The 25,996-nt window shown below is 38.5% G+C and overlaps 1 protein-coding gene and 1 pseudogene across 1 annotated transcript; both read left to right on the top strand.

The window, feature by feature from the left end:
• The first annotated feature begins 4,717 nt into the window (after window positions 1-4,717).
• On the top strand, window positions 4,718-7,986 carry LOC137039510 (granzyme B(G,H)-like). Its single transcript, XM_067414818.1, has 5 exons — window positions 4,718-4,801; window positions 4,989-5,139; window positions 7,023-7,155; window positions 7,445-7,702; window positions 7,794-7,986. The coding sequence occupies exons 1-5, from the start codon at window positions 4,738-4,740 to the stop codon at window positions 7,950-7,952; spliced, it is 765 nt and encodes a 254-aa protein (XP_067270919.1). The 5' UTR covers window positions 4,718-4,737; the 3' UTR covers window positions 7,953-7,986.
• Window positions 7,987-18,411: 10,425 nt separating this feature from the next.
• On the top strand, window positions 18,412-25,757 carry LOC137039760 (mast cell protease 3-like; annotated as a pseudogene).
• Window positions 25,758-25,996: the final 239 nt, after the last annotated feature.

The raw sequence follows: 25,996 nt of genomic DNA on the forward strand, positions 1-25,996 counted from the left end.
CTTTGGTATGATTTGGTGAAGTCCTGTGACAGCAGTGACCGTGGAGATCCACTTTGCGATGCGACTGAAGTGATGTTGTGAAGCTTCCCGTCATTTCTGCGCTCAAATCGGTTCAAATGCAGCGCTGCCTTCCCGAATGCTGTGCTGAAGCATTGAAGTCGCTCGAGGTCACCCATAGGAATAAAGTGGAGCACGGCGCGGACTATAACGACACAAGTGTTCACGGACGACTGGATCTGCAGCTGAGAGAGTGTTTATGGGCGTGAATTTCCTCTCTCGCTCTAGTCACACGCGCGCGCCTACCCTACCGGGAGAAGAGCCCGACCTTCCGCTCTATCGACGTCAAGCCGACCCATACTCGAAAAAAACTCTCCGAAACTTGTGAGAAACCGGAAGGAGTATTTTTGACACAGAAATACTCCATCAAACGTCCAACATTAGTTCTTGAAACTTTGTCTATGTTTAGGATGGGAATCCAAGTCTTTAACAGTGTAAAAGCTCAGTATGCATGAAACAGGATTTCACCCCCCCCTTTCAGTAATATGTAAATTTGGTTATGAATTTTGAATTAATTTTAAATTCGTTAATATTCAAGTTGGAGAGGGCGCCACACTGACAGATATTTGTAGAGCTGCGGGCTGGGCGACACCCAACACGTTCGCTATATAGCCAACGTGTAGAGCCGGTATCTTTCCCGTGTACTCACTTCCCATAGTCAGTAACACCAAAGTGCCCGTTCTGAGTGTAGGCTTACTGCGCCCTTCAGGGAACGAGGGTTACCATACGTAACCAAGACGTTTTTTGTTCTTAAAATTCATTGTGTTGAACTTGAGTAGAACTTTCTGATAGAATGCCCAGTCTGTCATTTCAGAACTAGCAATGAAGGCTAGAACCATTGACATGCAGTGATGAGAGAGAGAGAGAGAGAGAGAGAGAGAGAGAGAGAGAGAGAGAGAGAGAGAGAGAGAGAGAGAGAGAGAGAGAGAGAGAGAACGCGTGTGAATTTCCTGAATTTGTGCGCCTTGTTAGGCAACAATCTTTGACACAGATATTATCGTCCTTACTACTGAGAATATAATAAGCAGAACTTCTTTTATCGATAAAATGGTCTACCACATGCAGTGCTGATAAGTTGTTATGCAATAGTCTGTATGTACACGTTGGTTGGAAAGAGCATGAGAAAGAGATAGATTATGCTATAGTGATAATAAAAGGTAATTTAGTTTAAAACTGTTAATAGTTTGACATTTTCATCAGGGCCATTGCAGGGCCATATCAAAGTTGATATTTTGGCTTTATATATGGTCAGACATTTGCATGTGTCATATTATTAACATTCTACCAAAGTCAAGCTAAAATGGTATTTTGACCAGGGAATTTCAGATATGTTTGTCTGCCAATAGAATGGCCGTATTGGAGGCAGTAAGTGCATTTGCATTATGTTTTCATAAACTTATGATGTAATGCACAAGCAGGCTATTTAACACTTGGGTCCTCTTTAAAAGAACCAAACTCAAACTCCTTTAAGTTGACCAGGAGATGAACCAAGTGAAAAAGGACCCAGTTCTCTCCACGTTCACACTGTCCCTGTAGCTAAAAAAGAATTCAGATCCTTTTTTATGCACTTTAGTAGGAATGTGGTCTCAGACTCCAAATGTGTTTGTACTGTTGATTTTAGGATCCAGCCCAGTTCAGTGTTTGACGGCCGACCCTATGTCCTTTAACATTTGATCCCATTCACTTACATTGTTTGTCTTCACTGTATGACATACTCCACTGATTCTTATATTAGGTTTATAATGCAAATGTTTACATTCACTTCTCATTCTCATTGAGTTCATTGAAATTAACATTTTGAGTTAATACAACGAACATTTTTAGAGATTCGACAACCTTTATTAAAATATTATTAAAAGTTTTTATAAGCATATTGGGTAATTGTGTGTTTTATTTGTGATGACGCAGTGAAACATGCCAAATTGTGCTATTTTCATGATTTATCAAATGTTTTATGCGTTTCAGATACAATACAATTTTGAGTTTATATTTATTAAACACATTTCCTTCATTGTATCAACTCAAATTTTGGTGGTTTACGAGGACATACTTTGGTTTATGGACTATTGTATGCGATTTAACGTTAGCAGTAGCAAGCTGAACGTTTTTTTGCATGTCAGACTAGTAGTATATAATAGTGCGCATTTACTTTGAAAAATTGATTAGTAGCACATTTGAATGAAGAAGCATATTTTGTGTGAACATCCCCTAGATTTAATATAAAATAACATTGAATGCTCCATTGATAAATTAACTATACGATGATCATGTCGATGTGCCAACAAATAGTTTTACTCACCACCTGCTTAACGCACGACCATGAACCTTAATTGCTGGGACCGCTCTATCTTTAAGCATTAGACGAGCTACAAATCCGAAGTCGAACTGGGCCTTGTTTATAAAAACAATTATTGCCGAAATGCAGGGAACAATCAAAGACACTTGCACAACTCCTCAAGAAAAACAATCTCCATCCACTGTCCCATTGACGCTGGGGTCTTTGGGAAGCTGTACAGGGTTGTCTTGTCCTGACAACCAAAAACACACTTCTTTAGTGACATTGTTGATTTGGTGAAGTCCTGTGACCTGTGCAGCGCAGCCGGCTTCCTTAAAGCCGAGCAAAGCACGTTTTCGCTCCAGCCGCACGCACGCCCGCCCTTCAGGGAGAAGAGCCTATACAAGGACAGTCCGCTCTTGTTCACGTCAAACGGACACATACTCGAAAAAACTTCCCGAAACTTGCGAGAAACTGGAAGGAGTATTTTTGGCACAGAAATATCCATCAAATGTCCAGCATAAATTCTCTTACAGTTTTTTTTACCATTAGATTGAAATATTATTAATAATAATAAATTAATTAATTCTCCTCACTGTAATTGTACGGTTTTTTGATTATTTTGTAATCAAATGTTTTATTTTGATTATTTTGATTTATGTTTTTGTAAATAACTTAAATAATTTGGTGAACTGACATGGAAATGTAATGCGGTGAAGCTTTGCCTGGAGCTACTTTAGCAATGCAGTTATAGAATAACAGTTTAGAATGTGTCGACCAATTAGAATCAAGCATTTAAGGAGCTATAGTATAAAGTGAGTTTTATTGGTATGTGTTTATTAAGTTGACTTATTGCAGAATGTCTTTCAGCTATCATGACATAATTAATTGGAAGGGTTGTCCTTGTATATCCTGCATCAAAATGATAGATAGATTGGCATTTTTGGAATGATATTGTGCTTTTAAGGGAAACAAGTTGCAAATCAGCTCTATATTTCCATGTATGGTTACACTTTATATTATTTGGCCTTAACTACTATGTACTTACATAAAAAACAAATACAATGGAAAAAATACTTCGGCTACTAATATAAAGTAGGTCCCCATGTATTTAATATTTAAGTACCAAAATGCACGTGTAGAGCATGTGCCTTATTCTTATCACCTAAACTATCTTTAATCTGCGTGCAAGACTGAGAGGATTTACTAGAACAGTATCTTTTCATCACTGGCTTGCTCATACTGAAAGAAGAAAAAAAAAGACTTGGGGGCTTCTCAGTGTCTCCACCATGGGTGTAGATTATGCGGGGGAAGGGAGGGGGGGCACTTTTAATAGAATGTATTTTCGTCCCCCGCACTTCTACTGGGTCTCACCAATCCTAGTCGACCCGCTCCGAGCGGGATTCCAGTTTTACCTGCGTGGCAGCGGGCAAGTTAACAGCGACGCTAAAGACAGCTTTCTCTAAACTCGGTTGATAGCGCGCCTCTTAAAGACACGGGCAAGTGTATTTACATGGAAACTGAAGCTGAATTTACCATCATTATTCCAGACTTCAATGTCACATGATCCTTCACTAATCATTCTCATATGAGGATTTTATAATCAAGAAACATTTATTATTATTATCAAAACATTTGAAAACAGTTGTGCTGCTTAAAAATGTTGTGGAAACCACGATAGGCCTACATTTTATTTTTCAGGATTCTTTGATGAATAGAAAGTTCAATGGACAGCAATTATTTGCATTTATTAAATAAATTATTATCTTTTGTAATATTAAAAATATCACTTCTGGTCAATTTAATGCATGTAGCCTATGATAAATAAAATTAATAATTTCTCTCTTGTTTAATTTTACCACAAATGTTTGAATGGTATGGTGGTTTCCACAAAAATGAAGCAGCACCATGAGCAGCAAAACTTTAACCACTGATAATAATCATAAATGTTTGTTGAGCATCAAATCCTAATATGAGAATGATTAGTGACACTGAAGACTGGAGTAATGATAATAAATTCAGCTTTGATCATGTAAATTGCACTTTATTATATATTAAAGAGAACAGCTGATTTACATCAGAATAATATTTCACTGTATTACGTTTTTTACTGCATTTTTTATTAAATAAATGCAGCACAGAAATAAACAATACAAAAATTGGCATAAAATATAGGAGAAAAATATTATAGATATTAGTGGTTATTTATTCAGCAGTGTATTTGATATCTTACTGAATTAAAAGCAAGAGATGCAAAAAAATTATATCGGTCAAAAAAAAAAAAATGGTATTACAACATTTCTGCCCCTCTCACTTCTGAAAAGATGGCTACGCGCCTGGTCTCCACCCATTTTACAGTGTATTTATACAGTGCTTTGCCATGATAACTCACTTTCATCTTCATCATGACCATGATAATAATCTCTCTGCTCCTGCTGGCCTCTCTGCTGCCACACCTGACCTTCACTGGTGAGATTGATTATTTAACAGCATATTACAATGATTTTTAAAAAATGTTTCATTTGTATGTGGTGAATAAGTTGATTGACATCTCTCTCTCTCTCTCTCTCTCTCTCTCTCTCTCTCTCTCTCTCTCTCTCTCTCTCTCTCTCTCTCTCTCTCTCTCTCTCTCTCTCTCTCTCTCTCTCTCTCTCAGCTCATGTAAATGTGGGTATAGTGAACGGCAATGAAGCCAAACCCCACTCCAGACCTTACATGGTTTCAGTTCAGTCGAATCGGCGACATATCTGTGGTGGATTCCTGATTTCTAACAAGTTTGTCTTGACTGCCGCACACTGTTGGAATAGGTAAGAGCTTGTTTAGAAAATGCTTGACTGACGCAACCACTGCAATGCAACCATACAGTGGTCAGCAACAGGCAGCCTGCAGGCCAAAACTGATATCATGACAGCAACAGTAACTCACAATCACTTCGTCTTTAGTGATTTTTTCCTTCAAAATAAAAGTACAAGAACGGTTTTGCAGCAGTGTTTAAAAAACTAACAGTGAACCATTGAAACATATGCTTATAACACAGAGCCTCAGCACCAACACGTGAACAATAACAAAGCAAATTCAGATTCCTTTTTATCAAAATAGATTGACAAGAAAAGGTGCCATGCTTAGTCTTGTGCTGCCATCTATCTGCAACAAAGACAAAATGGCTTTGCATTCACAAAACTAGGTAGGGATGGATGCATAGTTGTCTTTTAATTCTTCTTTGCCCTGTTTTCACTGTCAACTTTCCTCTTTAGACTCTTTGATAGTGCCATTTTCTTTAGCCTTAGCAGCTAGCTTAAATGTTAACATCACTCTGCATACACAACATAATAACCTACCCTCAGCACTCTCAGTGTAAAAGTAGGCCACGTCAAATAATTATTACAAAGTAGGCTCCACTGTGTAACAAGTAGGGTTGGTTACTGAAACCCAGTGCTAATATAGCACTGGTACCTATACAACCGGTACCAGACCGAATCAGAACGCAGATTTCGGTTCCTCATTTTGGTGATATCAAACGTGCTTTTTGGCTGCCGCTGAGCCAGAGACATATGATAGATAGTTTTCAACCACCCCATGTTTATTTTGGGTTTCAGACATTTAAATGCACAGAAGTAGCAGCAAAAACATGCTGATGGAAGTGGCAATAACAATCCTCTCTGACAGTTATAATTTGACTGTTTTGTTCGTATCAGACACACATTATATAAGTTACTATATAGTTTACTATATATCTTCTCTGAGTTCACCGTTCACTTACTTTCATGTGTTTCCTGAGACAAGGATGAATTTACGTAATGTAAATCCGACAGATCCGATTCTCTGAGGCGCAAACTAACATGACGGCGCCCAACGCGCATTATAGATCAACTAACATGATCATGACAAAACACATTCACTTATACATATTTGAAAATCAAAATATCAGATAGCTCATGACATAGGTAACAAGTTTGTGAATATTTTGAATAAAATTTAAAAAAAAAAATAAACCGATATAGCTGAGCACTGAGCTGTCATACAGCGCTTTTGCGGCTGCTTTTGTGTCATGTGAGAAGCACGATGCGTTGCCATGGAAACAATAAGGCCATGTTCTAAGCCAGAGAATATGGTCATATTAATGCAAAATAATGCTGAACTGAAGCTGGTTTGTAGCAGACCAATTCTACAGACTAGTTTTCTGTTATTAGTGCTGTAATATCACTAGTATTAGTGCTGTTATTTAGTGTTAAATTAGGTCTATTGTAGTTAAGTTAGGTGGCTTTAGCTTTTTCTGTGTATTTAAGTAAATTGTGTTTTGTATCTATTTATATATTTAAGTATACTTTAAACTTTTAATACATTTGTTAATTTAAAGAATAAAAAAAAATCAATAAAAAGCCATTATTTAATGTCTTCCACCATCGTTTTGTGGCTCTTTTTTTAAAGTATTGGTTCAGGCACCATTTAGGCACCGGTACCATTTTAAAAGTACCGGTATGGCACCGGAATCGTAAAAAACCTAAACGATACCCAACCCTAGTAACAAGCAAATTAAAATGATACACATTTATTATTCACAATATGGAAATGCATTTTTCATTAATTTATAAATTCTTAAACAATATATATTATAATTTATATCCTGATCCAAAAATTATATCCATCAGGCCAAACTTACGTATAACACCATGACATTTTCTTTCGACAGAGAAGAGAATCTGACGGTTGTGGTTGGAGCTCATGACTTAAGGGAGGAGTCGGATCGTATCGATGTGAAGTCCTACATCCCACATCCAGACTATAAATTCAGTTCTTTCTCGAATGACATCATGCTTTTGAGGGTAACACATGTAATTGTTCATTCAGTATCTGATCAGGAAACAGTGGCACAAAGCTAAAAGTTTGAAAGTTTGAATTTCTATTGCAATGCCCTGATTTAAGAAATATTCACAAAGAATTTGAAAATGGTCTGTTCGAATATTTTATGCACATAGAGAATATTTTATTCTCCTTGGCTTTCAGGGTTTTCGTACTAACCTCACAAACGGCAGTATAATCAACTGCAGTTTGACAGTCTTAATGAAGATGATTAAATATTTCATTAATAACGGTTGCGTTTTTGAATTACAGCTACAGGCAAGAGTTTGCCAAAACACAGATGTTGAATGGATATCATTACCAAAGAAAGAGGAAGATGTGGAATCAGAAACTGTCTGTAGTGTTGCCGGCTGGGGAAGACTGACGACTAATGGTCCAGCGAGTGTTTGTCTAATGGAGGCAAACGTGAAAATAATGAATAACCCAGAATGTAGCTATAGATGGAAAGATATCAACCAATACTCACTCTCACATATGATGTGCACACGTGGTCATGGTGGATCCTGCCTTGTACGTACAAAAGATGATTCACACACTTTGATTGTTACTTAGTTATGTGTACTGATAAGGCACTTTAGTGACGTGTTCTCTTTCTTCACAGTATGACTCAGGAGGTCCTCTGGTATGTGGAAAAACTGCAGTTGGCATCACATCATTTGGATATAAAGATCAGTGCAATTCAGCTGAATATCCTAATGTGTATACTAAGATTTCACCATATCTTGAATGGATTGACAAGATAATCAGAAATAGGAAGTGAGCTAAGTCCTTCCTTATAACTTCTTTCAATAAAGTATCACATGGCAAGTATCAGTATTGTGTTGAGTGCTTTGTGACTCAAATGTATCAGTGCAAAATGTGTTTTTGTAACAAAGTTCGGTAACACTTTAGTATTGGGAACACATATTCACTATTAACTACGACTTTTGCCTCAATAAACTCCTAATTTACTGCTTATTTATAGATAGCAAGGCAGTTTTTGTAGCATTTAAGTTTAGGTATTGGGTAGGATTAAGAGATGTAGAATAAGGTCATGCAGAATAAGGCATTAAAATGTGCTTTATAAGTTCTAATAAACAGCCAATATCCTAGTAATATGCATGCTAATAAGCAACTAGTTAATATCTAAACCTTAAAATAAAGTGTTACCCAAAGTTCCACTGAGAGGTGAGGTGATGAACCCCAGTGCAGTCTTTTATTAGAGACAATCATAAACATCAAACAAAGACGTGACTTAAATAAACTTGACTTGATTTGATTTAAACAAATTTGCTTAGACATAAACAGACTTAGCTTAAAACCACAACCTATGGGTTACAACTTACAATATCAGACATAGACTATGGCAACATGAAGGCTTAAATACACAAGGGCTAATAACAAGACAAGGGACACCTGTGAACAATGATCAACCCATAAACCAATGACAACATGACACAGGAACACATGAGGGCATGAAATCACATGACAAGACCAGGAAATGCATGACAAAACATGACAGTGAACATGATAACTCAAAACCTGAACCTACACCAAAACACCTTGTGACAGTTTTAGTAAGTGAGAAAACCTTACAAGCACTCTTACAGTGTAATTTAATTGCAATAATAATAATAATAATAATAATAATAATAATAATAATAATAATAGATTAATTCCGAAGAATCTCTAAATGCTACTTGGGAAAATAACACAAATGAATAAAACAAGTAAAAATATAGAATAATAAAAACAATGAATTATTGTAGATATGGTGGTGCATGTCCAGTGATACATTTATGTGTGAGAAGGAGGATTTTATAGTCGATTCGGGATGAAACAAGGAGCCAACGCAGTAAGTGTAAATGGGAGATATGTGATCATATTTACAAACTCTCCTAAGGACTCTGGCACCGACATTCTAGATGTATTGAAGCATTTGGATATTTCTGCCAGAAATCTCAATAAAGAGTCCGCTGCAGTAGTCCGGCCTGGTGGAGATAAAGGCATGGACAAGTTTCTCTGCATCTGGAAATGTTAGAAGGGGACAGAGTTTGGAGATGTTTCGAAGGTGGTGGAAAGAGGTTTTGCAGATGTGTTTAATGTGGTCATTGAAGGTCAGCTAGGGGTCAAACTTAATCCCTAGGTTTGTGACTGAGGAGGAGAAAGTGATGACCGGGCCGTCAAAGATGAGCTGGGATAAGGGAGAGGAGTGGATCTGATGAGGGGTGCCAACAAGTAGTGCCTCAGTTTTACTTATTAAGGTCAGCTGGAGGAAGTTACTTCTCATCCATGCCTTTATCTCCTCAAGACATGTGGTGAGTCGTGACAGAGATATGGAGGGGCTTGAGACAGTTTTGATATAAAGTTTCGTGTCATCAGGATACAATGAAAGGATCCTTGGAATAGTTCCACTTTACCACAAACAAGTATATTTAATACAACTTTAGCACGGCTTTTGTACAACTAAAATGCATTTAGTTCAAAATGAGTTGTTCCAATTTAACTGACTTTAAGTATACCAATTTATAGTGTCACAAATACATTTAGTTCTACTGCATGCAAAGTACAATTTAAATCCTGACCAGCCTGACATAGCAACAGTTCAGCCAATGGCATGAGTTTGGGGTGGGGCTGTTTGACCAATAGCAGATGGGGATAATGTTCTGAGAAACCTGTGTGGAAAGAGTTTAGTTTACTAATGGTGAAATAACCCATTTATTAATGATTACTGCATCAGCAACTAATGAAGATTCTACATGATTAATAGATTAAGTAATCATTAAAATGTTATTAGTTAAATATTTAATAATGTGTGTTGCGGCAAACCGCCCATTACCCCGCCTTCCCTCATTGAGTAACAGGTGAATCAAATGCGCAATCTGTTGCGCGTCCCTGAGCTGAATAAGGCAGCACACTGTTTGAAATTGGTATGCATTTAAGAATTGACGCTACACCAAAGAGCAGCGCTAAACAAAGAGAAACTAGTTTGGAGATCGATATTAAAACACTGTGCGGGAGTACTCACAAAAGAACCCTAAAGTGACAGCCGGTAAGCTTAAGCGCTACTGGTTAAACCCTGTGGTTTATGCATGTTATTAATAGCTGCTATCATAAGAAACGAATGTAGTATTTAATTACACTCTCTGGAACGCGCTGATGGTTTGAGTAGCATAATTTTCTTGGTGTTTATGGGGTTTATTATGTCTTTGTGTTCATATTTTGCTTATATAAATACAAATTGTTAAAATAGCAATTCATTGATAAATATAGATAAAAGTACAGGTTATTTGTAGTTGGAATCTACTAAATTAAATTATAAACATGTGTTATTAAAATCTATTTATTCTGTACTTAAAATGTGTAGTTAATAAGATTCAAATGCATTGGTTTTGAGGTGAAATATTTAATATCTATTTAAATCAGCTTGAACTCAATGTCAGATATTTAACAACTCTTGTGTGAAAAATATTGTGAAATATTTATGTATTGAATGCTTCATTAATTAAATCTATTTGATGAATTAAGTATAACATTTACACAAATCATGTTAAACCTGCTAATTAATGCATTTTATTGGTATTGCTGGTGATTTACACTGTATGTTTGTATCTTTAAAGGTTTTTCAACTGCTTAGCCAAATGCTAAAAGAAATAAATGGCTGAAAGAAATTCACGAGGCCTTAATTCATTGAGTGGAATCCAGTTTAATCATTGAAATTGTGAGACCCATCTCCTTCAAGTGTGGGAAAGCGCACAGTTAAATATAACACTTGACAGTGAAAAACCGGGACCAGGATTGGAAGATTTCACCTGGAGGCCTGGAAGAAGAAAAGTAAACTGCTGTAGTGTCATCTCAAAGTGTGCATCATTATTCTGCTGTTCCAACTAGAAAGAATGGCAGAGACGAAGCCATTGGAGCAGCTTAAAGCTGAAAGAACCAGCGCAAAAAGACTCTTCTCTCGGCTTGTCAATTCCATTTCAAGAACCCATATGGACATGGGTGAGGAAGAGCTCAGAGAAAGCCTCAACAACCTTTCACTTCAAGCCACAAAAGTCATGGAGGCAAATGAGGATGTGGAGGCTGCTTTCATCATGGAAGGTGAGGCTGAGCTGGGTGCAGAGGATGTGCCAGCATTAAGTTCACAGCAAAAGGCTGACCTAGAGAAGACTGCAAGAGAATGTGATCAAAAACTGAAGGAGGGCAGAGAATTAATTCTGAAAACTTTCTGGACCAGTTTTGGGAATCCCCAAATGTCCCTGACTTTCCAAGTGGCAGAGGCGGAATGTGATCGAGTCTTTTCTGTTCAACCTTGTGCGAACGTGGAAGCATATGACTTCATGCTGAGTCACCTGGGAGGATTGATTAAAGCTGCAAGAGAAGCGCATATCCGGTGGAATCGCTGGGCCCCTTCTGGTGAGCAAAAAGACTTTAACAGCCGTCTAAGGGAGCTTGAGATTTGTCTCCCAAAGCTAATTTCCAAAAAGTCTGAATTTATTCAAGCAAGATTCAAGCAGGATTCTGAGAGAGAAGCAGGTACAGCCCATAGTTCTCCAAGGCCAGCCATCAAGTTGAAACCTACTTCCCTTCCCGTGAAACGTGATTATCACCGCTGGAGGAAGGAGTGGGAAGCTTTGCAGAGGCAAGGTGAACCAACCGGGTCAAAAGAGGTGAAGAAATTTCAGCTGCTGGACAGTCTTGAAGATAAAGTGGCAAGAGAGTTTCGACTGAAAGCTTATAGTTCAGCAGAAGAAATATTCCGTGTCCTGGAGAATCGCTTTGGGAATAGAGCTGCTATTGCCCTTGAAATTGTGGAAGAGTTGCAAGCAATGCCACCAGTAAGAGGTCACCAAGCCAGGAAAATAGTGGAGCTGATTCAAACTGTTGAAAAATCCCTGTATGATCTAAGTGAGCTTGGAGACACTGGTGCCATGAAGAATCCCTTGGTGACAAAATCCATTGAGAGCAAACTCCCGGAGTCACTAAAAAAGGAATGGCTGGTTTATATTGCTGGTGAGAAAAATGCTGTTGCACCACATGCTCGTTTCGACAAGTTCCTCGAGTTCCTCAAAGAGCAGGAGGCGATATATGAGCAGCTGGATCAGTTAAGAGAAGATGAATCGAGCAAGAAAGACACCAGGTCTGACCCGAGGTATGCCAGAACAAGAGCCACCAAAGTGAGCAGTGACCCAGCAGGTTGTATTGTCTGTGGAGATCGCAAACACAAGAAGCTGTATTTTTGCAAGAAATTTAAGACCCTAAACCCTTCAGAGAGAAAGGATGTGGTAAGAAGGCTCAGAGCATGCAACAGGTGTCTGGAAAGCCATGATAGTGATGCATTCTGCAAAACCACTTACCTATGCAGAAATGTGGAATGCAAAGACCAACAAAACCCTGAGCACCATTATTACCTGTGTCCACATGCTGAAACCATAAGCAATCCCCAGAGAAGAACAAAGTCTGGCTTGGTGGGAAGTGGAAGGTGCACAGAGTCTCAGGAGAAGTTCCTCTCCAAGCTGTTACCTGAATTGGCTCAACAGTGTCGAGATGCATTCTGCAATTCAGCATCCAGGACCTTCAACTCTGTGGCAAGTGAGCAGGGGCTACTGGCAGAAAGTGGTTTGCATGAATTTCCAGTCATTATGATGCTATTGCAAGTAACAGCCAATGCTGGACAAAAAATTGGAACATTAATTGACCTAGCCTCAGATACAAATTATATCACTCATAAAGCAGCTAAGGAATTAAACCTTCGAAGTGAAGACGTCACTCTGGTGGTCCATGGAGTTGGCGGGATGAAGGTATCTGTTGAAACCAAGCGGTACCTGTTGAAGATCAGAGTTAACACCTCCAGAGGTATTCTTAAGTCACACCAGTTAGTGTGTTATGGACTTGACAGTATTGCAGAGATCCATCAGCATGTGACAGCCAGGAAGCTGCAAAGAATATTCCCTGACATTCCACTGTATGAACTGGTAAGACCCCAAGAAATCCAACTTCTTATAAGTCACAAGGAAGGACAGCTGGTGCCCCAGAAGATTCGTGCAGTTGGAGATCTTGTCCTCTGGGATGGTCCTCTGGGGAAAACTATTGGAGGTACTCACCCTGATCTTTTTGAAGAACTTGCTGTAACTGCACATATGTCAAAAACTCATTTTGCACGTTCAATGAGGACTGCAGCAGTCAAGTACGAAGAGTTAATCTGTAAAATTCCAGCTACTCGTCAGTCTCCTGTGCATCCTGCTGTTCATTCATGCACTGCCACCATCAAACGAGATTTCCTGGAATGGTGGAAGTGGGATAGCATCGGAGCCGCTTGTGAGCCTAAGTGTGGAGGTTGTCGCTGTGGAAATTGCCAGCCAGGGGGTAAAGAAATGACACTTGCTGAAGAAAGAGAAGTGGAAATGGTAAAAAATGGCTTAACATATGTAAATGGAGATGAGCATTGTGAGGAACCACACTGGCATGCTAAATACCCATGGACAGAGGATCCAGCCTCCCTGCCAAATAACAGAAGGGCTGTGGAAGCAACATTCCTCAGGACCGAAAAACAGCTGGCAAAAGAACCAGAATGGAAAGTTGCCTACACAGCACAAGTACATGACATGGTCCGTTGCAAAGCCGCAGTAAAGTTGTCAAATGAGGTGATTAAAAGCTGGACCGGGCCTGTGTGGTACATCAGCCACCTAATCGCTCCAAATCCTCACTCTGTTACAACCCCAGTAAGGCTAGTCTGGAACAGCAGCCAAAAGTTTAGAGGTTTGAGCTTGAATGACCTGCTGCTCAAAGGTCCCGATGTGCTCAACCCCATTCGTGCTGTTCTCTTGAGGTTTAGAGCTGGAGTCTTTGCTGCCTTGGGTGACATACGCAAAATGTATAACTCTGTTTGGCTGGAAGACCAAGAAATCCATCTGCACAGATTCCTCTGGCGTGACTCTGGAGAAGATGAAATTGAAGAATATGCTATAACAAGGGTAAATATTGGAGACAAACCAGCAGGCTGTATTGCTCAACTGGCCATGCGAGAGACTGCAAATCTACCCATATTCAGTCACCTTAAGGAAGAGCGACGTGTGCTACAAGAAGATGCTTATGTTGATGATATCCTGACTTCTCACAACAGCATGAATCAACTGAAGGTTATTACATTGAATGTTGAGCAGATCCTAAAAGCTGGTGGATTCCACATAAAGCCCTGGGTCTATTCCGGTCAAAGTGGGAGGAAGGAATCCAGAGACAAGAATACTGAACCAAAGACTATGTTCTTACCAAATCAGCTTACAGAAGATGATAACAAAGCCCTTGGCCTGGGGTACACTGTACAAGATGACAAACTCCACATCATGATCGCTGTGAATTTCTCAAAGAAGAAGAGAAAAATGAGACTTGGCCAAGATTTATTAAAAGGGCAGGTGAGGTCACAAGCTCCAAATCCACTCACCAGAAGAGAATTACTGAGTCAAGTCTCAGGGCTGTATGATCCGTTAGGTCTGGTGACTCCAGCCAAACAAAAAGGTGCAATTCTGGTGCGGAGAGCCTTTCAAGAGGCCAAAGTTATCTATGGCCCAATTAAGGATACCTGGGATGCAGCTTTGTCGGAGGGGCTCCGGGAGGATGCAATCAAGCTTCTGGAAGAGTATGTGGAGCTGGGACAAGTAAAGTTCATCAGACCCCTGACACCTCTAGACACCACCATTGAACCCATTGGTGTCACTTTCTCTGATGGCAGTGAACAGGCATATGGAGCAGTGTTGTATCTGCGTTGGAGCTGCAGTCAAGGTGTAACTGTGAGGCTTGTTGAATCTAAGGCCAAACTAACCCCCCTCGACCATAAGGGCGATGCTGTTAAAGCGGAGGTGTGCGGTGCTGTTTTTGCTGCCCGATTAAAAAAATACTTCCAAAGACATTGCAGGATCTCCGTTGAGAAGTGGTATCATCTTATTGATAGTCAGACCGTCTTAGGAGCAGTGCAGCGTGAAAGTTATGGTTACCAAACCTTCTTTGCGAATCGAATTGGAGAGATTCAAAGCAGCACCAACGTCCAGGATTGGTGGTGGGTTCCAGGGCAAATTAATATTGCAGACATCATCACGAGAGGAACTGGCCCAAAAGATTTGGATGAAGGCTCTGAGTGGCAGTCCGGTCCAAAGTTCCTCAGTCTACCAGTGAACCAGTGGCCAATTAAATCCGCTAAAGATGTTGCTGCTGTAGCCAGAGAAAACATCATAAAGATTCAGAAGAAAGCTTTTGTTTCTGCACTTACCAGAGCTCAGTTGAAAAAACAAGAGCCAGAAGAAAATCCGAGTTTAATCCAGACGGAGCCAAGTAGACCACCTGGCGGAAAAGGAGTTCAAGAGATAATTGATGTGAAAAGATTCAGCAGTCTAACACGGCTTATCAAAACTGTGGCATTGGTCTGGAGAGCTGCAAAGAAGTTTCTTCAACTCAAGACGATGGATATACTAAAGTGGGAGGCGGTATCATTAGCTGGTATCATCACTCACAAAGAAAGAGAAGATGCATTCAGGGACCTCTGTCTAGCAGCACAAAAAGATGTGATCTTCTCAAACACCACAATAGATCGACTGGTTGTCTATAAAGACATGGCAACTGGACTTTTGGTGTGTGGTGGCAGAGTTCAAGTCTTTCAGGAAGACTTTAAGACTGTTCCCCTCTTGCCCTTTGATGCCTGGATTGCAACCTTGTTGGCTTATGAAGCTCATGGCGAGGCACATGATGGAGTGGCAGGCACTTTGTTGAGGATGAGAAGGAAAGCATGGGTTTTGAGAGGAAGAAGAGTTGTTCAAAAAGTCGTTGACCAATGCATCTTCTGCAAAAAAGCAAAGGCCAGAGTATGTCAACAAGTAATGGGTAAACTACCTGAAGAGAGAACGAGACCTGCTGCACCATTTGAGTTCACTGCCATTGATCTGTTCGGACCCTACCAAGTAAAGGATGATGTCAAGAGAAGAGCGTCAATGAAAGTTTGGGGAGTTGTCCTTTGCTGTATGGCAAGTAGAGCTATTCATGTAGAGTTGGCCGATTCTCTTTCTACAGAGAGCTTCCTATTGGCATACCAGAGGTTCACGGCTGTTAGAGGTCATCCCCGAAAGGTCTGGTCAGACCCAGGAACCAATTTCATTGGTGCAAAACCTGTACTGAAAGATCTGTATGCTTTTTTGGAAAGTCAAACTAAAGCAACATTAGAGGAGTATGCAGTCAAAAATGGAACACAGTTTGTCTGGAAAGTGCATCCAGCTGATTCACCACACCGAAATGGAGCTGCAGAAGCCGCAGTGCGTGTTACAAAGAAAGCTCTCCAAAGTCTTGAGAAAGGGTCACACCTTACTTTCAGTGAGTTCTTGACAGCACTTCAACTAGCGGCCAATCTTGCAAACGAGCGTCCTATTGATGCTAGAGTTCAGTGCCAGGAAGGATGCATACAATATGTGACACCAAACTCATTATTGCTTGGCCGAGCCACACAGACAGGGGACTTTAAGACATTTGACTTTGACAACTATCCTTATAAAAGGCTGCGAGAGATACAAAGCCAAGTCAATTGCTTTTGGAGATCCTGGAGCCAACTTGCTGGTCCTAATCTGTTTGTGAGGAACAAGTGGCATACAGCAGAGAGGAATGTTGCTGTTGGGGACATTGTGTGGCTATGTGATCAAAATGTGCTAAGAGGCCAGTTTAAGCTTGGAAGAGTCATCAGTGTAAACTTTGATCCAAAGGGCATCGTAAGGGATGTGAATGTTCGGATGTCTCCAAACTACTGTGTTCCTGTCCAGAATTCAATAGTCAAAGAATCTGCATCCTGTGAAGGGAAGAGGGTCTGTCAAGGTACTGTGTTGCACAGAGACGTTAGACGCCTTGTTGTTCTCCTCCCTATCGAAGAGCAAATGAAAAATGAGTAAAGGCTATAAATGTGACTGTTGCCAAGCTGTGCGATCTTCCAAGGGGACTATGAAAGATCGAGTGGGAGGTGTTGCGGCAAACCGCCCATTACCCCGCCTTCCCTCATTGAGTAACAGGTGAATCAAATGCGCAATCTGTTGCGCGTCCCTGAGCTGAATAAGGCAGCACACTGTTTGAAATTGGTATGCATTTAAGAATTGACGCTACACCAAAGAGCAGCGCTAAACAAAGAGAAACTAGTTTGGAGATCGATATTAAAACACTGTGCGGGAGTACTCACAAAAGAACCCTAAAGTGACAGCCGGTAAGCTTAAGCGCTACTGGTTAAACCCTGTGGTTTATGCATGTTATTAATAGCTGCTATCATAAGAAACGAATGTAGTATTTAATTACACTCTCTGGAACGCGCTGATGGTTTGAGTAGCATAATTTTCTTGGTGTTTATGGGGTTTATTATGTCTTTGTGTTCATATTTTGCTTATATAAATACAAATTGTTAAAATAGCAATTCATTGATAAATATAGATAAAAGTACAGGTTATTTGTAGTTGGAATCTACTAAATTAAATTATAAACATGTGTTATTAAAATCTATTTATTCTGTACTTAAAATGTGTAGTTAATAAGATTCAAATGCATTGGTTTTGAGGTGAAATATTTAATATCTATTTAAATCAGCTTGAACTCAATGTCAGATATTTAACAACTCTTGTGTGAAAAATATTGTGAAATATTTATGTATTGAATGCTTCATTAATTAAATCTATTTGATGAATTAAGTATAACATTTACACAAATCATGTTAAACCTGCTAATTAATGCATTTTATTGGTATTGCTGGTGATTTACACTGTATGTTTGTATCTTTAAAGGTTTTTCAACTGCTTAGCCAAATGCTAAAAGAAATAAATGGCTGAAAGAAATTCACGAGGCCTTAATTCATTGAGTGGAATCCAGTTTAATCATTGAAATTGTGAGACCCATCTCCTTCAAGTGTGGGAAAGCGCACAGTTAAATATAACACTTGACAATGTGTTAATTCCTTAATAACGTATTAAATTAACTAATAATGTAAATTAATGTGTTAATTACCACAATGGGTCAAAGCCATGCATTTCAACTTCCAGTTGTGTGCTTTAATTAATCATTAGCTAAGTAAGGGATAATGTACATGTGACCGTATGAATGAGGTAAGGGTGGTGATTGACACTTATGTCCACCAATCAGTAGCGAGTGTGTACTATTTAAAGGTTGATTGGCTTGAGCCTGGGATGCGTCACGTCCGTATCCTCCCCTTGTTGTCGGTTTGCTTCAGCGGTTCTAGGTATGTGCTGTTAGCACGTAGCATTTTGCTAACTTATTTTCCATTGTACTAATCATTTGCTTGTTGTACACCAGCCTGTCTTTTCATCAATTCTGTCTCTCCGTCGGATGCTGTTTTGGATGCGATTTCTGCCCTCCCTTCAGGTAGGAGGAAGTTTTAAAGTAAACGATGTCTAGCTTCACTGAGGGGCGGATGGTTTGAGTAATGTGCAGTCCCTGTACTTCAGTTTACCGGCGAGTTATTTGAAGGCTGTGTATCCTGAGTGGTGAACTGATTGTAAAACTCATCTATCCGTGTTGGGTAAGTTTTGTTGGGTTTACCGGGTGGGGAATTTGGGCATGTGATGGGCGATTTTATAATAATCCTGTTTGTTTGTATTTATATTTGTTATAGGATTCTCCCTTTCGTCCTGGCTGTTTATTACAGCCTGGTTTTTCCTTCGTTGTGCGCTGTACTAACAACATCGGATTACAACTATTTAGGGGGACTTCTGCTGCTGCCTCTGGTTTCTGTGATTTAGTTTTAAATCATATCATCTTTTTTTTGGGTTACTTTGGGGTGGAGGATCGTGCTGTTTTTGGAGCTGGCCCAAGGTCAACGTGGGTGCTCCTTTCTGAGACCTGTCCCCCAAACTTTTAATGAGTTTTTGTTGTTTTCCTTTTCAAGATTTCTATGTTGTCACCTGTACGGTACTGTGGTGACTGTTGACCATCGTTTATGGTGGAATTGTGACTTTGTCTTTTATTCATTTGTTTGTGAGACTTATTTTGTTTATGATTTTTTTTTCAGGAGCTGGGGTCCCACGGGTGAATGATCTTTGTGGTGGTGGTGGTGGTGGTGGTGCTGCTACAACGTTTGCCCTGTGACACTTCTGAAGTGTACGAGTGTGTGTGATCTGAGTTCACGGTGGTGTGGAAGTGTGATTTTTGGATTACTAGTGTAGCAATCACGCCGGTGCAATAACCCCAGCCCTGTAATTAATTATATTCTATTTTGTTTTGTTCATTTGGAAATTGCGTAACTGGGTTTTGTTTAACGTTTCTTTTCTTTCTTGTCCGTTTGTGTTAATTTGTTGTATTGTCACCAGAAAGATGTTATGAATGGCACATATCAGAGCTGATTTTAAGTGATTTGTTTATCTTGAATTCAATTTGTGAAGAGAACTTTTGTATTTTTATATGATGCCCACGTTTCCTGCCCACATTTCTTTATAAGAGAGTCGAACCTGTGTGACCTAATAACAAATTGTGGGGTTTAATTCTACTTCCTGGGTGAAACCCTCCCAGGTGGCGTAGTCGCATTTTCTATAAGTAGTTAAACTTGAGCTTGTGTGTGTCAAGCTGTACAGTTCTCCCCGGCTCACGCCACATTCACCCAGCCGGTTGTTATCTCAGAATAAACCCCGACAGAGTGATCAGGACCCCGACGCGAAGCGGGATAAACATTATCCCGCTTATTACACGGCTACTGCTCTGCAGCCCCCAGTCTGTGGACCACCTGCGGACTCCACAGACTATAGATGCTTTTAAGCGTGGTCTTAAAACCCTCCTTTTTATCAGAGCTTTTAATTGACTTGTTACTTCTTTATTTTATTTTTCAGTTTTATTTATTTTATTTTTTTAATTTACTTATTTATTTATTGTTGTTGATTGTTTTTTAATTCTGTAGCACTTTGAGATTTTGTTTAATATAAAGTGCATTATAAATAAAATGTATTATTATTATTACTAGTCTCAAATAAATAATTATTAGACACAAAATATTGTCTTGAGATTAAATATTTTATTAGCTAAATAAAACTTAAAACAGTTCCAACAAAAGCTCAGAATGGTATTGAGAGTGCCTAGACGACACTTGCGGGCAAATTAAATTTGCTGCCGCTAGGGTGCGTCTAGATTTCTAGGCTAGAATCCAACAGCACACTTAAAATACAACGCAAGAAACTATGAGTTAAATAGTTGTTTCTTATCGGAATTCAAATGTCTCTTCATTGATCTGTGACCAATCAGATTGTGTTGCTTAATGCCTGCAGCCAATCAGAGGCAGAGCTGCTGACGGTACTCGTCTCGCTCACTCGCGGGAGGTTTGCAGCCTTGCAGGTGAAGCACAATGTTGCGTTACATTAATTATTTAATAAAACACTGAGAGCGTAAAGTACATTGCTCATTTTTCGGACCAGTTCAATTACGTCACATCGCTGCCTGACCTTGATGGTGACGATAAACTGTTTTGGAATAAAATGGCCAAACGTTACGTGATCCCGAAAAGCACCGGAAAAAGTCCTTCTGTTTGGAGGTAAGTAATAGGGCTATGTAATATCACTAAACGTGAATAAAAAGTTGAATGAACATGCACCTGACCTTATCTCTTGTATATTCTGTTAACAGATTGCGTTCTTCACAAGTGTTTGCTGTCAACTGCCCCAGATTATGTGTAAGCGGTCATCAGACGCAAGTGTAATGAAATTGAATATAATGTGTAATTTATATTTATGTATAGAGATGGTCAGTGGAATTAGTTCAATGATATGTTTTCCAACATCTTCCAGTGTTAATTCAATGAAAAACATAGTAAGTTAATTTTGTTTAGCTTTGCTGAAACCATGTGAAACCATTTATAAAAAACGTTGGGCTTGTTTAATGAAATGTCTCTTCATTAGTTATGTGTGTTAGATTTGATTTAATTTATTGTAATGTCCTTGAAAACAAATGCATTCAACATTGGGAAAGTAAGTCAGTAAGTAATTCATTAAATGTAATGTAGCACATTAAAATACTGTATTGTGTGACATTGTAATTGAAAGTATATTGTACAATGTATAGCTAAGTAATAACACATTGTATTGTTATTGACTACAAAGTGTATATGTTTAGTCATTTGAATGAGCCAAGGTAAATAAAATATATATTATATTCATAGTATATTGTTTGTGTTTTCTGAATATACTGGTAATTAATTTGTAATTTATTAAAACACAAATAAAGTATGCTATAACACAAAGTGTACTTATAATACAAATAAAGTGTACTATAACATGAATAAAGTATACTTATAATACAAATAAAGTATACTTAACACAAATAAAATATACTTAACACAAATAAAATATACTTATAATACAAATAAAGCACATTTAATATCACTAAGCATGTAATTAGTCACTATATACTTAAAGTGTACTAAGTATACTTACAGTTGTTCCAATTTAGCACACAAAAGTATACTAAATACACTTAAAGTTGTGCTTTAACACAATTTAATTACAACTTAAATATACTTAGTACAAAATGAGTTGTGTCAAAATAGCACACTTCAAGTTAACTAGTCATTAACACACTTCAAGTATACTGAAAATGAGTCTGGCCGCAAGTATACTTAGTATACTTTTTTTTCACTAGGGTGAGCCAGAGATATATGATAGATAGTTTTCAACCACACCATGTTTATTTTAGGTTTCAGACATTTAAATGCACATAAGTAGCAGCAAAAACATGCTGATGGAAGTGGCAATAACAATCCTCTCTGACAGTTATAATTTGACTGTTTTGTTCGTATCAGACACACATTATATAAGTTACTATATAGTTTACTATATATCTTCTCTGAGTTCACCGTTCACTTACTTTCATGTGTTTCCTGAGACAAGGATGAATTTACGTAATGTAAATCTGACAGATCCGATTCTCTGAGGCGCAAACTAACATGACGGCGCCCAACGCGCATTATAGATCAACTAACATGATCATGACAAAACACATTCACTTATACATATTTGAAAATCAAAATATCAGATAGCTCATGACATAGGTAACAAGTTTTTGAATATTTTGAATTAAAAATAAAAATAAAAAACCGATATAGCTGAGCACTGAGTGGTTTTGCGGCTGCTTTTGTGTCATGTGAGAAGCACGACGCGTTGCCATGGAAACAATAAGGCCATGTTCTAAGCCAGAGAATATGGTCATATTAATGCAAAATAATGCTGAACTGAAGCTGGTTTGTGGCAGACCAAGACTAAAGACTAGTTTTCTGTTATTAGTGCTGTAATATCACTAGTATTAGTGCTGTTATTTAGTGTTAAATTAGGCCTATTGTAGTTAAGTTAGGTGGCTTTAGCTTTTACTGTGAATTTAAGTAAATTGTGTTTTGTATCTATTTATATATTTAAGTATACTTTAAACTTTTAATAAATTGTTCAATTTAAAGAATTTAAAAAAAATCAATAATTATTTATTTATTTTTATTCAGGCACCGGAACCGTTTTAAAAGTACCGGTATGGCACCGGAATCGTAAAAAACCTAAATGATACCCAACCCTAGTAACAAGCAAATTAAAATGATACACATTTATTATCCACAATATGGAAATGCATTTTTCATCAATTTATAATTTCTTAAAGTACATCATCTGTTCGCTACGTGAATATATAGTAAAGTGTCATTTGTTTCTGTGATCAAAGCTGAATTTATCATCATTACTCCAGTCTTCAGTGTCACTCATCATTCTCATATTAGGATTTGATGCTCAACAAACATTTATGATTATTATCAGTGTTGAAAACAGTTTTGCTGCTCATGGTGCTGTTTTATTTTTGTGGAAACCAATACCATTCAAACATTTGTGGTAAAATTAAAAAAGAGAGAAATTAAAACTTTTGTTGATCAGACACAGGCTACATTAAATTGATCACAAGTGATATTTTTAATATTACAAAAGACAATAATTGATTTAATAAATGCAAATAATTGCTGTCCATTGAACTTTCTATCATCAAAGAATCCTGAAAAAAAAATATATCATGGTTTCCACAACATTTTTAAGCAGCAAAACTGTTTTCAACACAGATAATTATCAAAAATGTTTCTTGATTATGAAATCCTCATTTGAGAACGATTAGTGAAGGATCATGGGACACTGAAGAATGGACTAATGATAAATTCAGCTTTGATCACAGGAATAAATTACACTTTACCATATTCACATAGAAAAAGGCTGTTTTCATTTGTAATGGTATTTCACAATATTACTGTTTTAACTGTATTTGTTACGAACTGCTCTGAGACAGAAGGTTGAAGATCCACACGCAGTTTTTATTAAAGGGTAATCCAAAGTCGTAGTCCATAAAACAGGCAAAAGGTCATACACAGGTAGGCAGTTCAATCAGGCAAACAAAACAAGGGACAGAGGCAAAAGGATAATCCAAGACAGGCAAGAAATCCAAAGAACCAAGAAACATGGAACCATAGAAACGCTCAGAAATGCAGTACACTAAACAAGACTTCGCAATGAATGACAGAGATAACCAGGCTTGTATAGGCAGATGTAATGAGGTGATGAGACACAGGTGTAAACATTGAGTGCTAATGAGTCCGGGGAAAGGATTATGGGTAATGTAGTTTGTGATGGATTGACAGTCCGGGGTGGAGTGCCCTCTGGTGGTGATCACGGGCACTCACACTGGTGAATTGTGACAGTATTTTTGATTATATGCAGATTATATGAACAAATGCAGCTTTGGTGAGCAGAAGATAAACATTTAAAAAGCTGTCAGTTAGCACTGCATTATTCATATGATAGGCCTACTTTATTGTCAATAAATTGCCGACATTGAGATGGCTTGTCGCAATCGTCTGATTGTCGTCGTCACGTTTCATCTCTCATAACGATTGTTTTCCTTCAGCTGCAGCTCCAGCAGTAATTTCTACGAATCTGCTTTTGGACTTTCTGTGAGAGCGCCCTCCTCATATTTAGATACGAATAAAATGACAGGTCATGCATAGATATTTTTGTCTCTGAATTTAAATCTTGTTGTATTCACATTGGTTTCTATGTATAAATACACTTGCCCGTGACCTCAAAAAGCACGCAATCAACCGAGGTTAGAGAAAGCGGTCTTTAGCGTCCCTGTTAACTTGCCCGCCCTCGCACAGGTAACACCGGTTCGAATCCCACTCAGAGCGGGTCGACTAGGATCGGGGAGACCCAGTAAAATTGCGGGGGATGAAAAAACACTTTTTTAAAAGTGCGGGAGACACTTCCCCCCGTTCCCCGCGTAATCTTCACCCATGCTTGAATTGAACACTAAGCTCGCTTCCTTCCATCAGTCAGACTCGCGTGGTAGCCAGGCGTCTCATTCAATGGCGAGCTCAGTTGATGCTGTGTGCTTTAGGATTCTGACGCAAGTGCTAAGCTTCCGATTGGCCCAGAGAAATGTCTGTTTTAAGAATCATCCAATAAAGTTTGACATGTCCTAGTCTACATGTCTAGTCGAACTGTAGACCCCCCCAAAAAAAACAACAACAACAACTCTTCGGTTCTATGCGATTCACATAAATGACCCAATTGACCAAGAAAACGGCAATTGTCGCCAAAAAGCGACAAGTTTGCAGGTCTGAATTGTTCATTCAATATCTGATCAGGAAACAGTGGCACAAAGCTAAAACACACAAAGTTTGAATTTCTGTTGCAGTGTCTTGATGTAAGAATTATTCTCAAAGAATTTGAAAATGGTCTGTTTGAATATTTTATGCACAGATCCTCTCCTTGGCTTTCAGGGTTTTCGTACTAACCTCACAAACGGCAGTATAATCAACCACAGTTTGACAGTCTTAATGAAGATGATTAAATATTTCATTAATAACGGTTGTTGTTTTTTTACAGCTACAGGAAAGAGTTGACCAAAACACAGATGTTGACTGGATATCATTACCAGAGAAAGGAGAAGATGTGGAAACAGAAACAAACTTTTCCGAGTCTGTAGTGTTGCCGGCTGGGGAAGTCTGAATATTAATAGTCCAGCGAGTGCTTGTCTAATGGAGGCAAACGTGAAAATAATGAATAACCCAGAATGTAGCTATAGATGGAGAGAATTCGTCCAATACTCACTCTCACATATGATGTGCACACGTGGTCATGGTGGATCCTGCCTTGTAAGTACAAAAGATGATTCACACACTTTGATTGTTACTTAGTTATGTGTACTGATAAGGCACTTTAGTGACGTGTTCTATTTCTTCACAGTATGACTCAGGAGGTCCTCTGGTATGTGGAAAAACTGCAGTTGGCATCACAGCGTTTGGATATAAAGATTAGTGCAATTCAGCTGAATATCCTAATGTGTATAGTAAGATTTCACCATATCTTGAATGGATCAACAAGATAATCAGAAATGTGAAGTGAGCTAAGTTCTAAGTCCTTCATTATAACTGAATCTGCATTAACGACAACAGTTGGGGCAACAACCTTAGTCCTAATGGGTTGTTATCATGGCTATCAAAATCCAGTGTTCTGTATTTTGCGTACGTGAGTTTTTGTTGTAGGTGGGTATTGTATATGGCTATTAAAAAAAAAAAAAAAAAAAAAAAATTGTGTACTGTGCTAATTAATTGAGACTTCTTACAAACTCTTACAGTTTGTTGGCCTTGTTTGTTTCGTTGCTTCTATTGCTCTCCCCTTTTTTGTAAGTCGCTTTGGATAAAAGCATCTGCTAAATGATTAAATGTAAATGTAAAATGTAAATAACTTCTTTCAATAAAGTATCACATGGCAAGTATCAGTATTGTGTTGAGTGTTTTGTGAC

This window comes from Pseudorasbora parva, chromosome 14 (genome assembly GCF_024679245.1).
Source record: "Pseudorasbora parva isolate DD20220531a chromosome 14, ASM2467924v1, whole genome shotgun sequence".
NCBI lineage: Eukaryota > Metazoa > Chordata > Actinopteri > Cypriniformes > Gobionidae > Pseudorasbora > Pseudorasbora parva.

Bases quoted from the DNA above. Each gene is read 5' to 3' on its own strand.
- LOC137039510 (XM_067414818.1), top strand. From the start codon at position 4,738: ATGACCATGATAATAATCTCTCTGCTCCTGCTGGCCTCTCTGCTGCCA. The intron at 7,156-7,444 runs GTAACACATGTA...TTTGAATTACAG, and splicing joins ATGACATCATGCTTTTGAGG to CTACAGGCAAGAGTTTGCCA. The intron at 7,703-7,793 runs GTACGTACAAAA...CTTTCTTCACAG, and splicing joins GTCATGGTGGATCCTGCCTT to TATGACTCAGGAGGTCCTCT.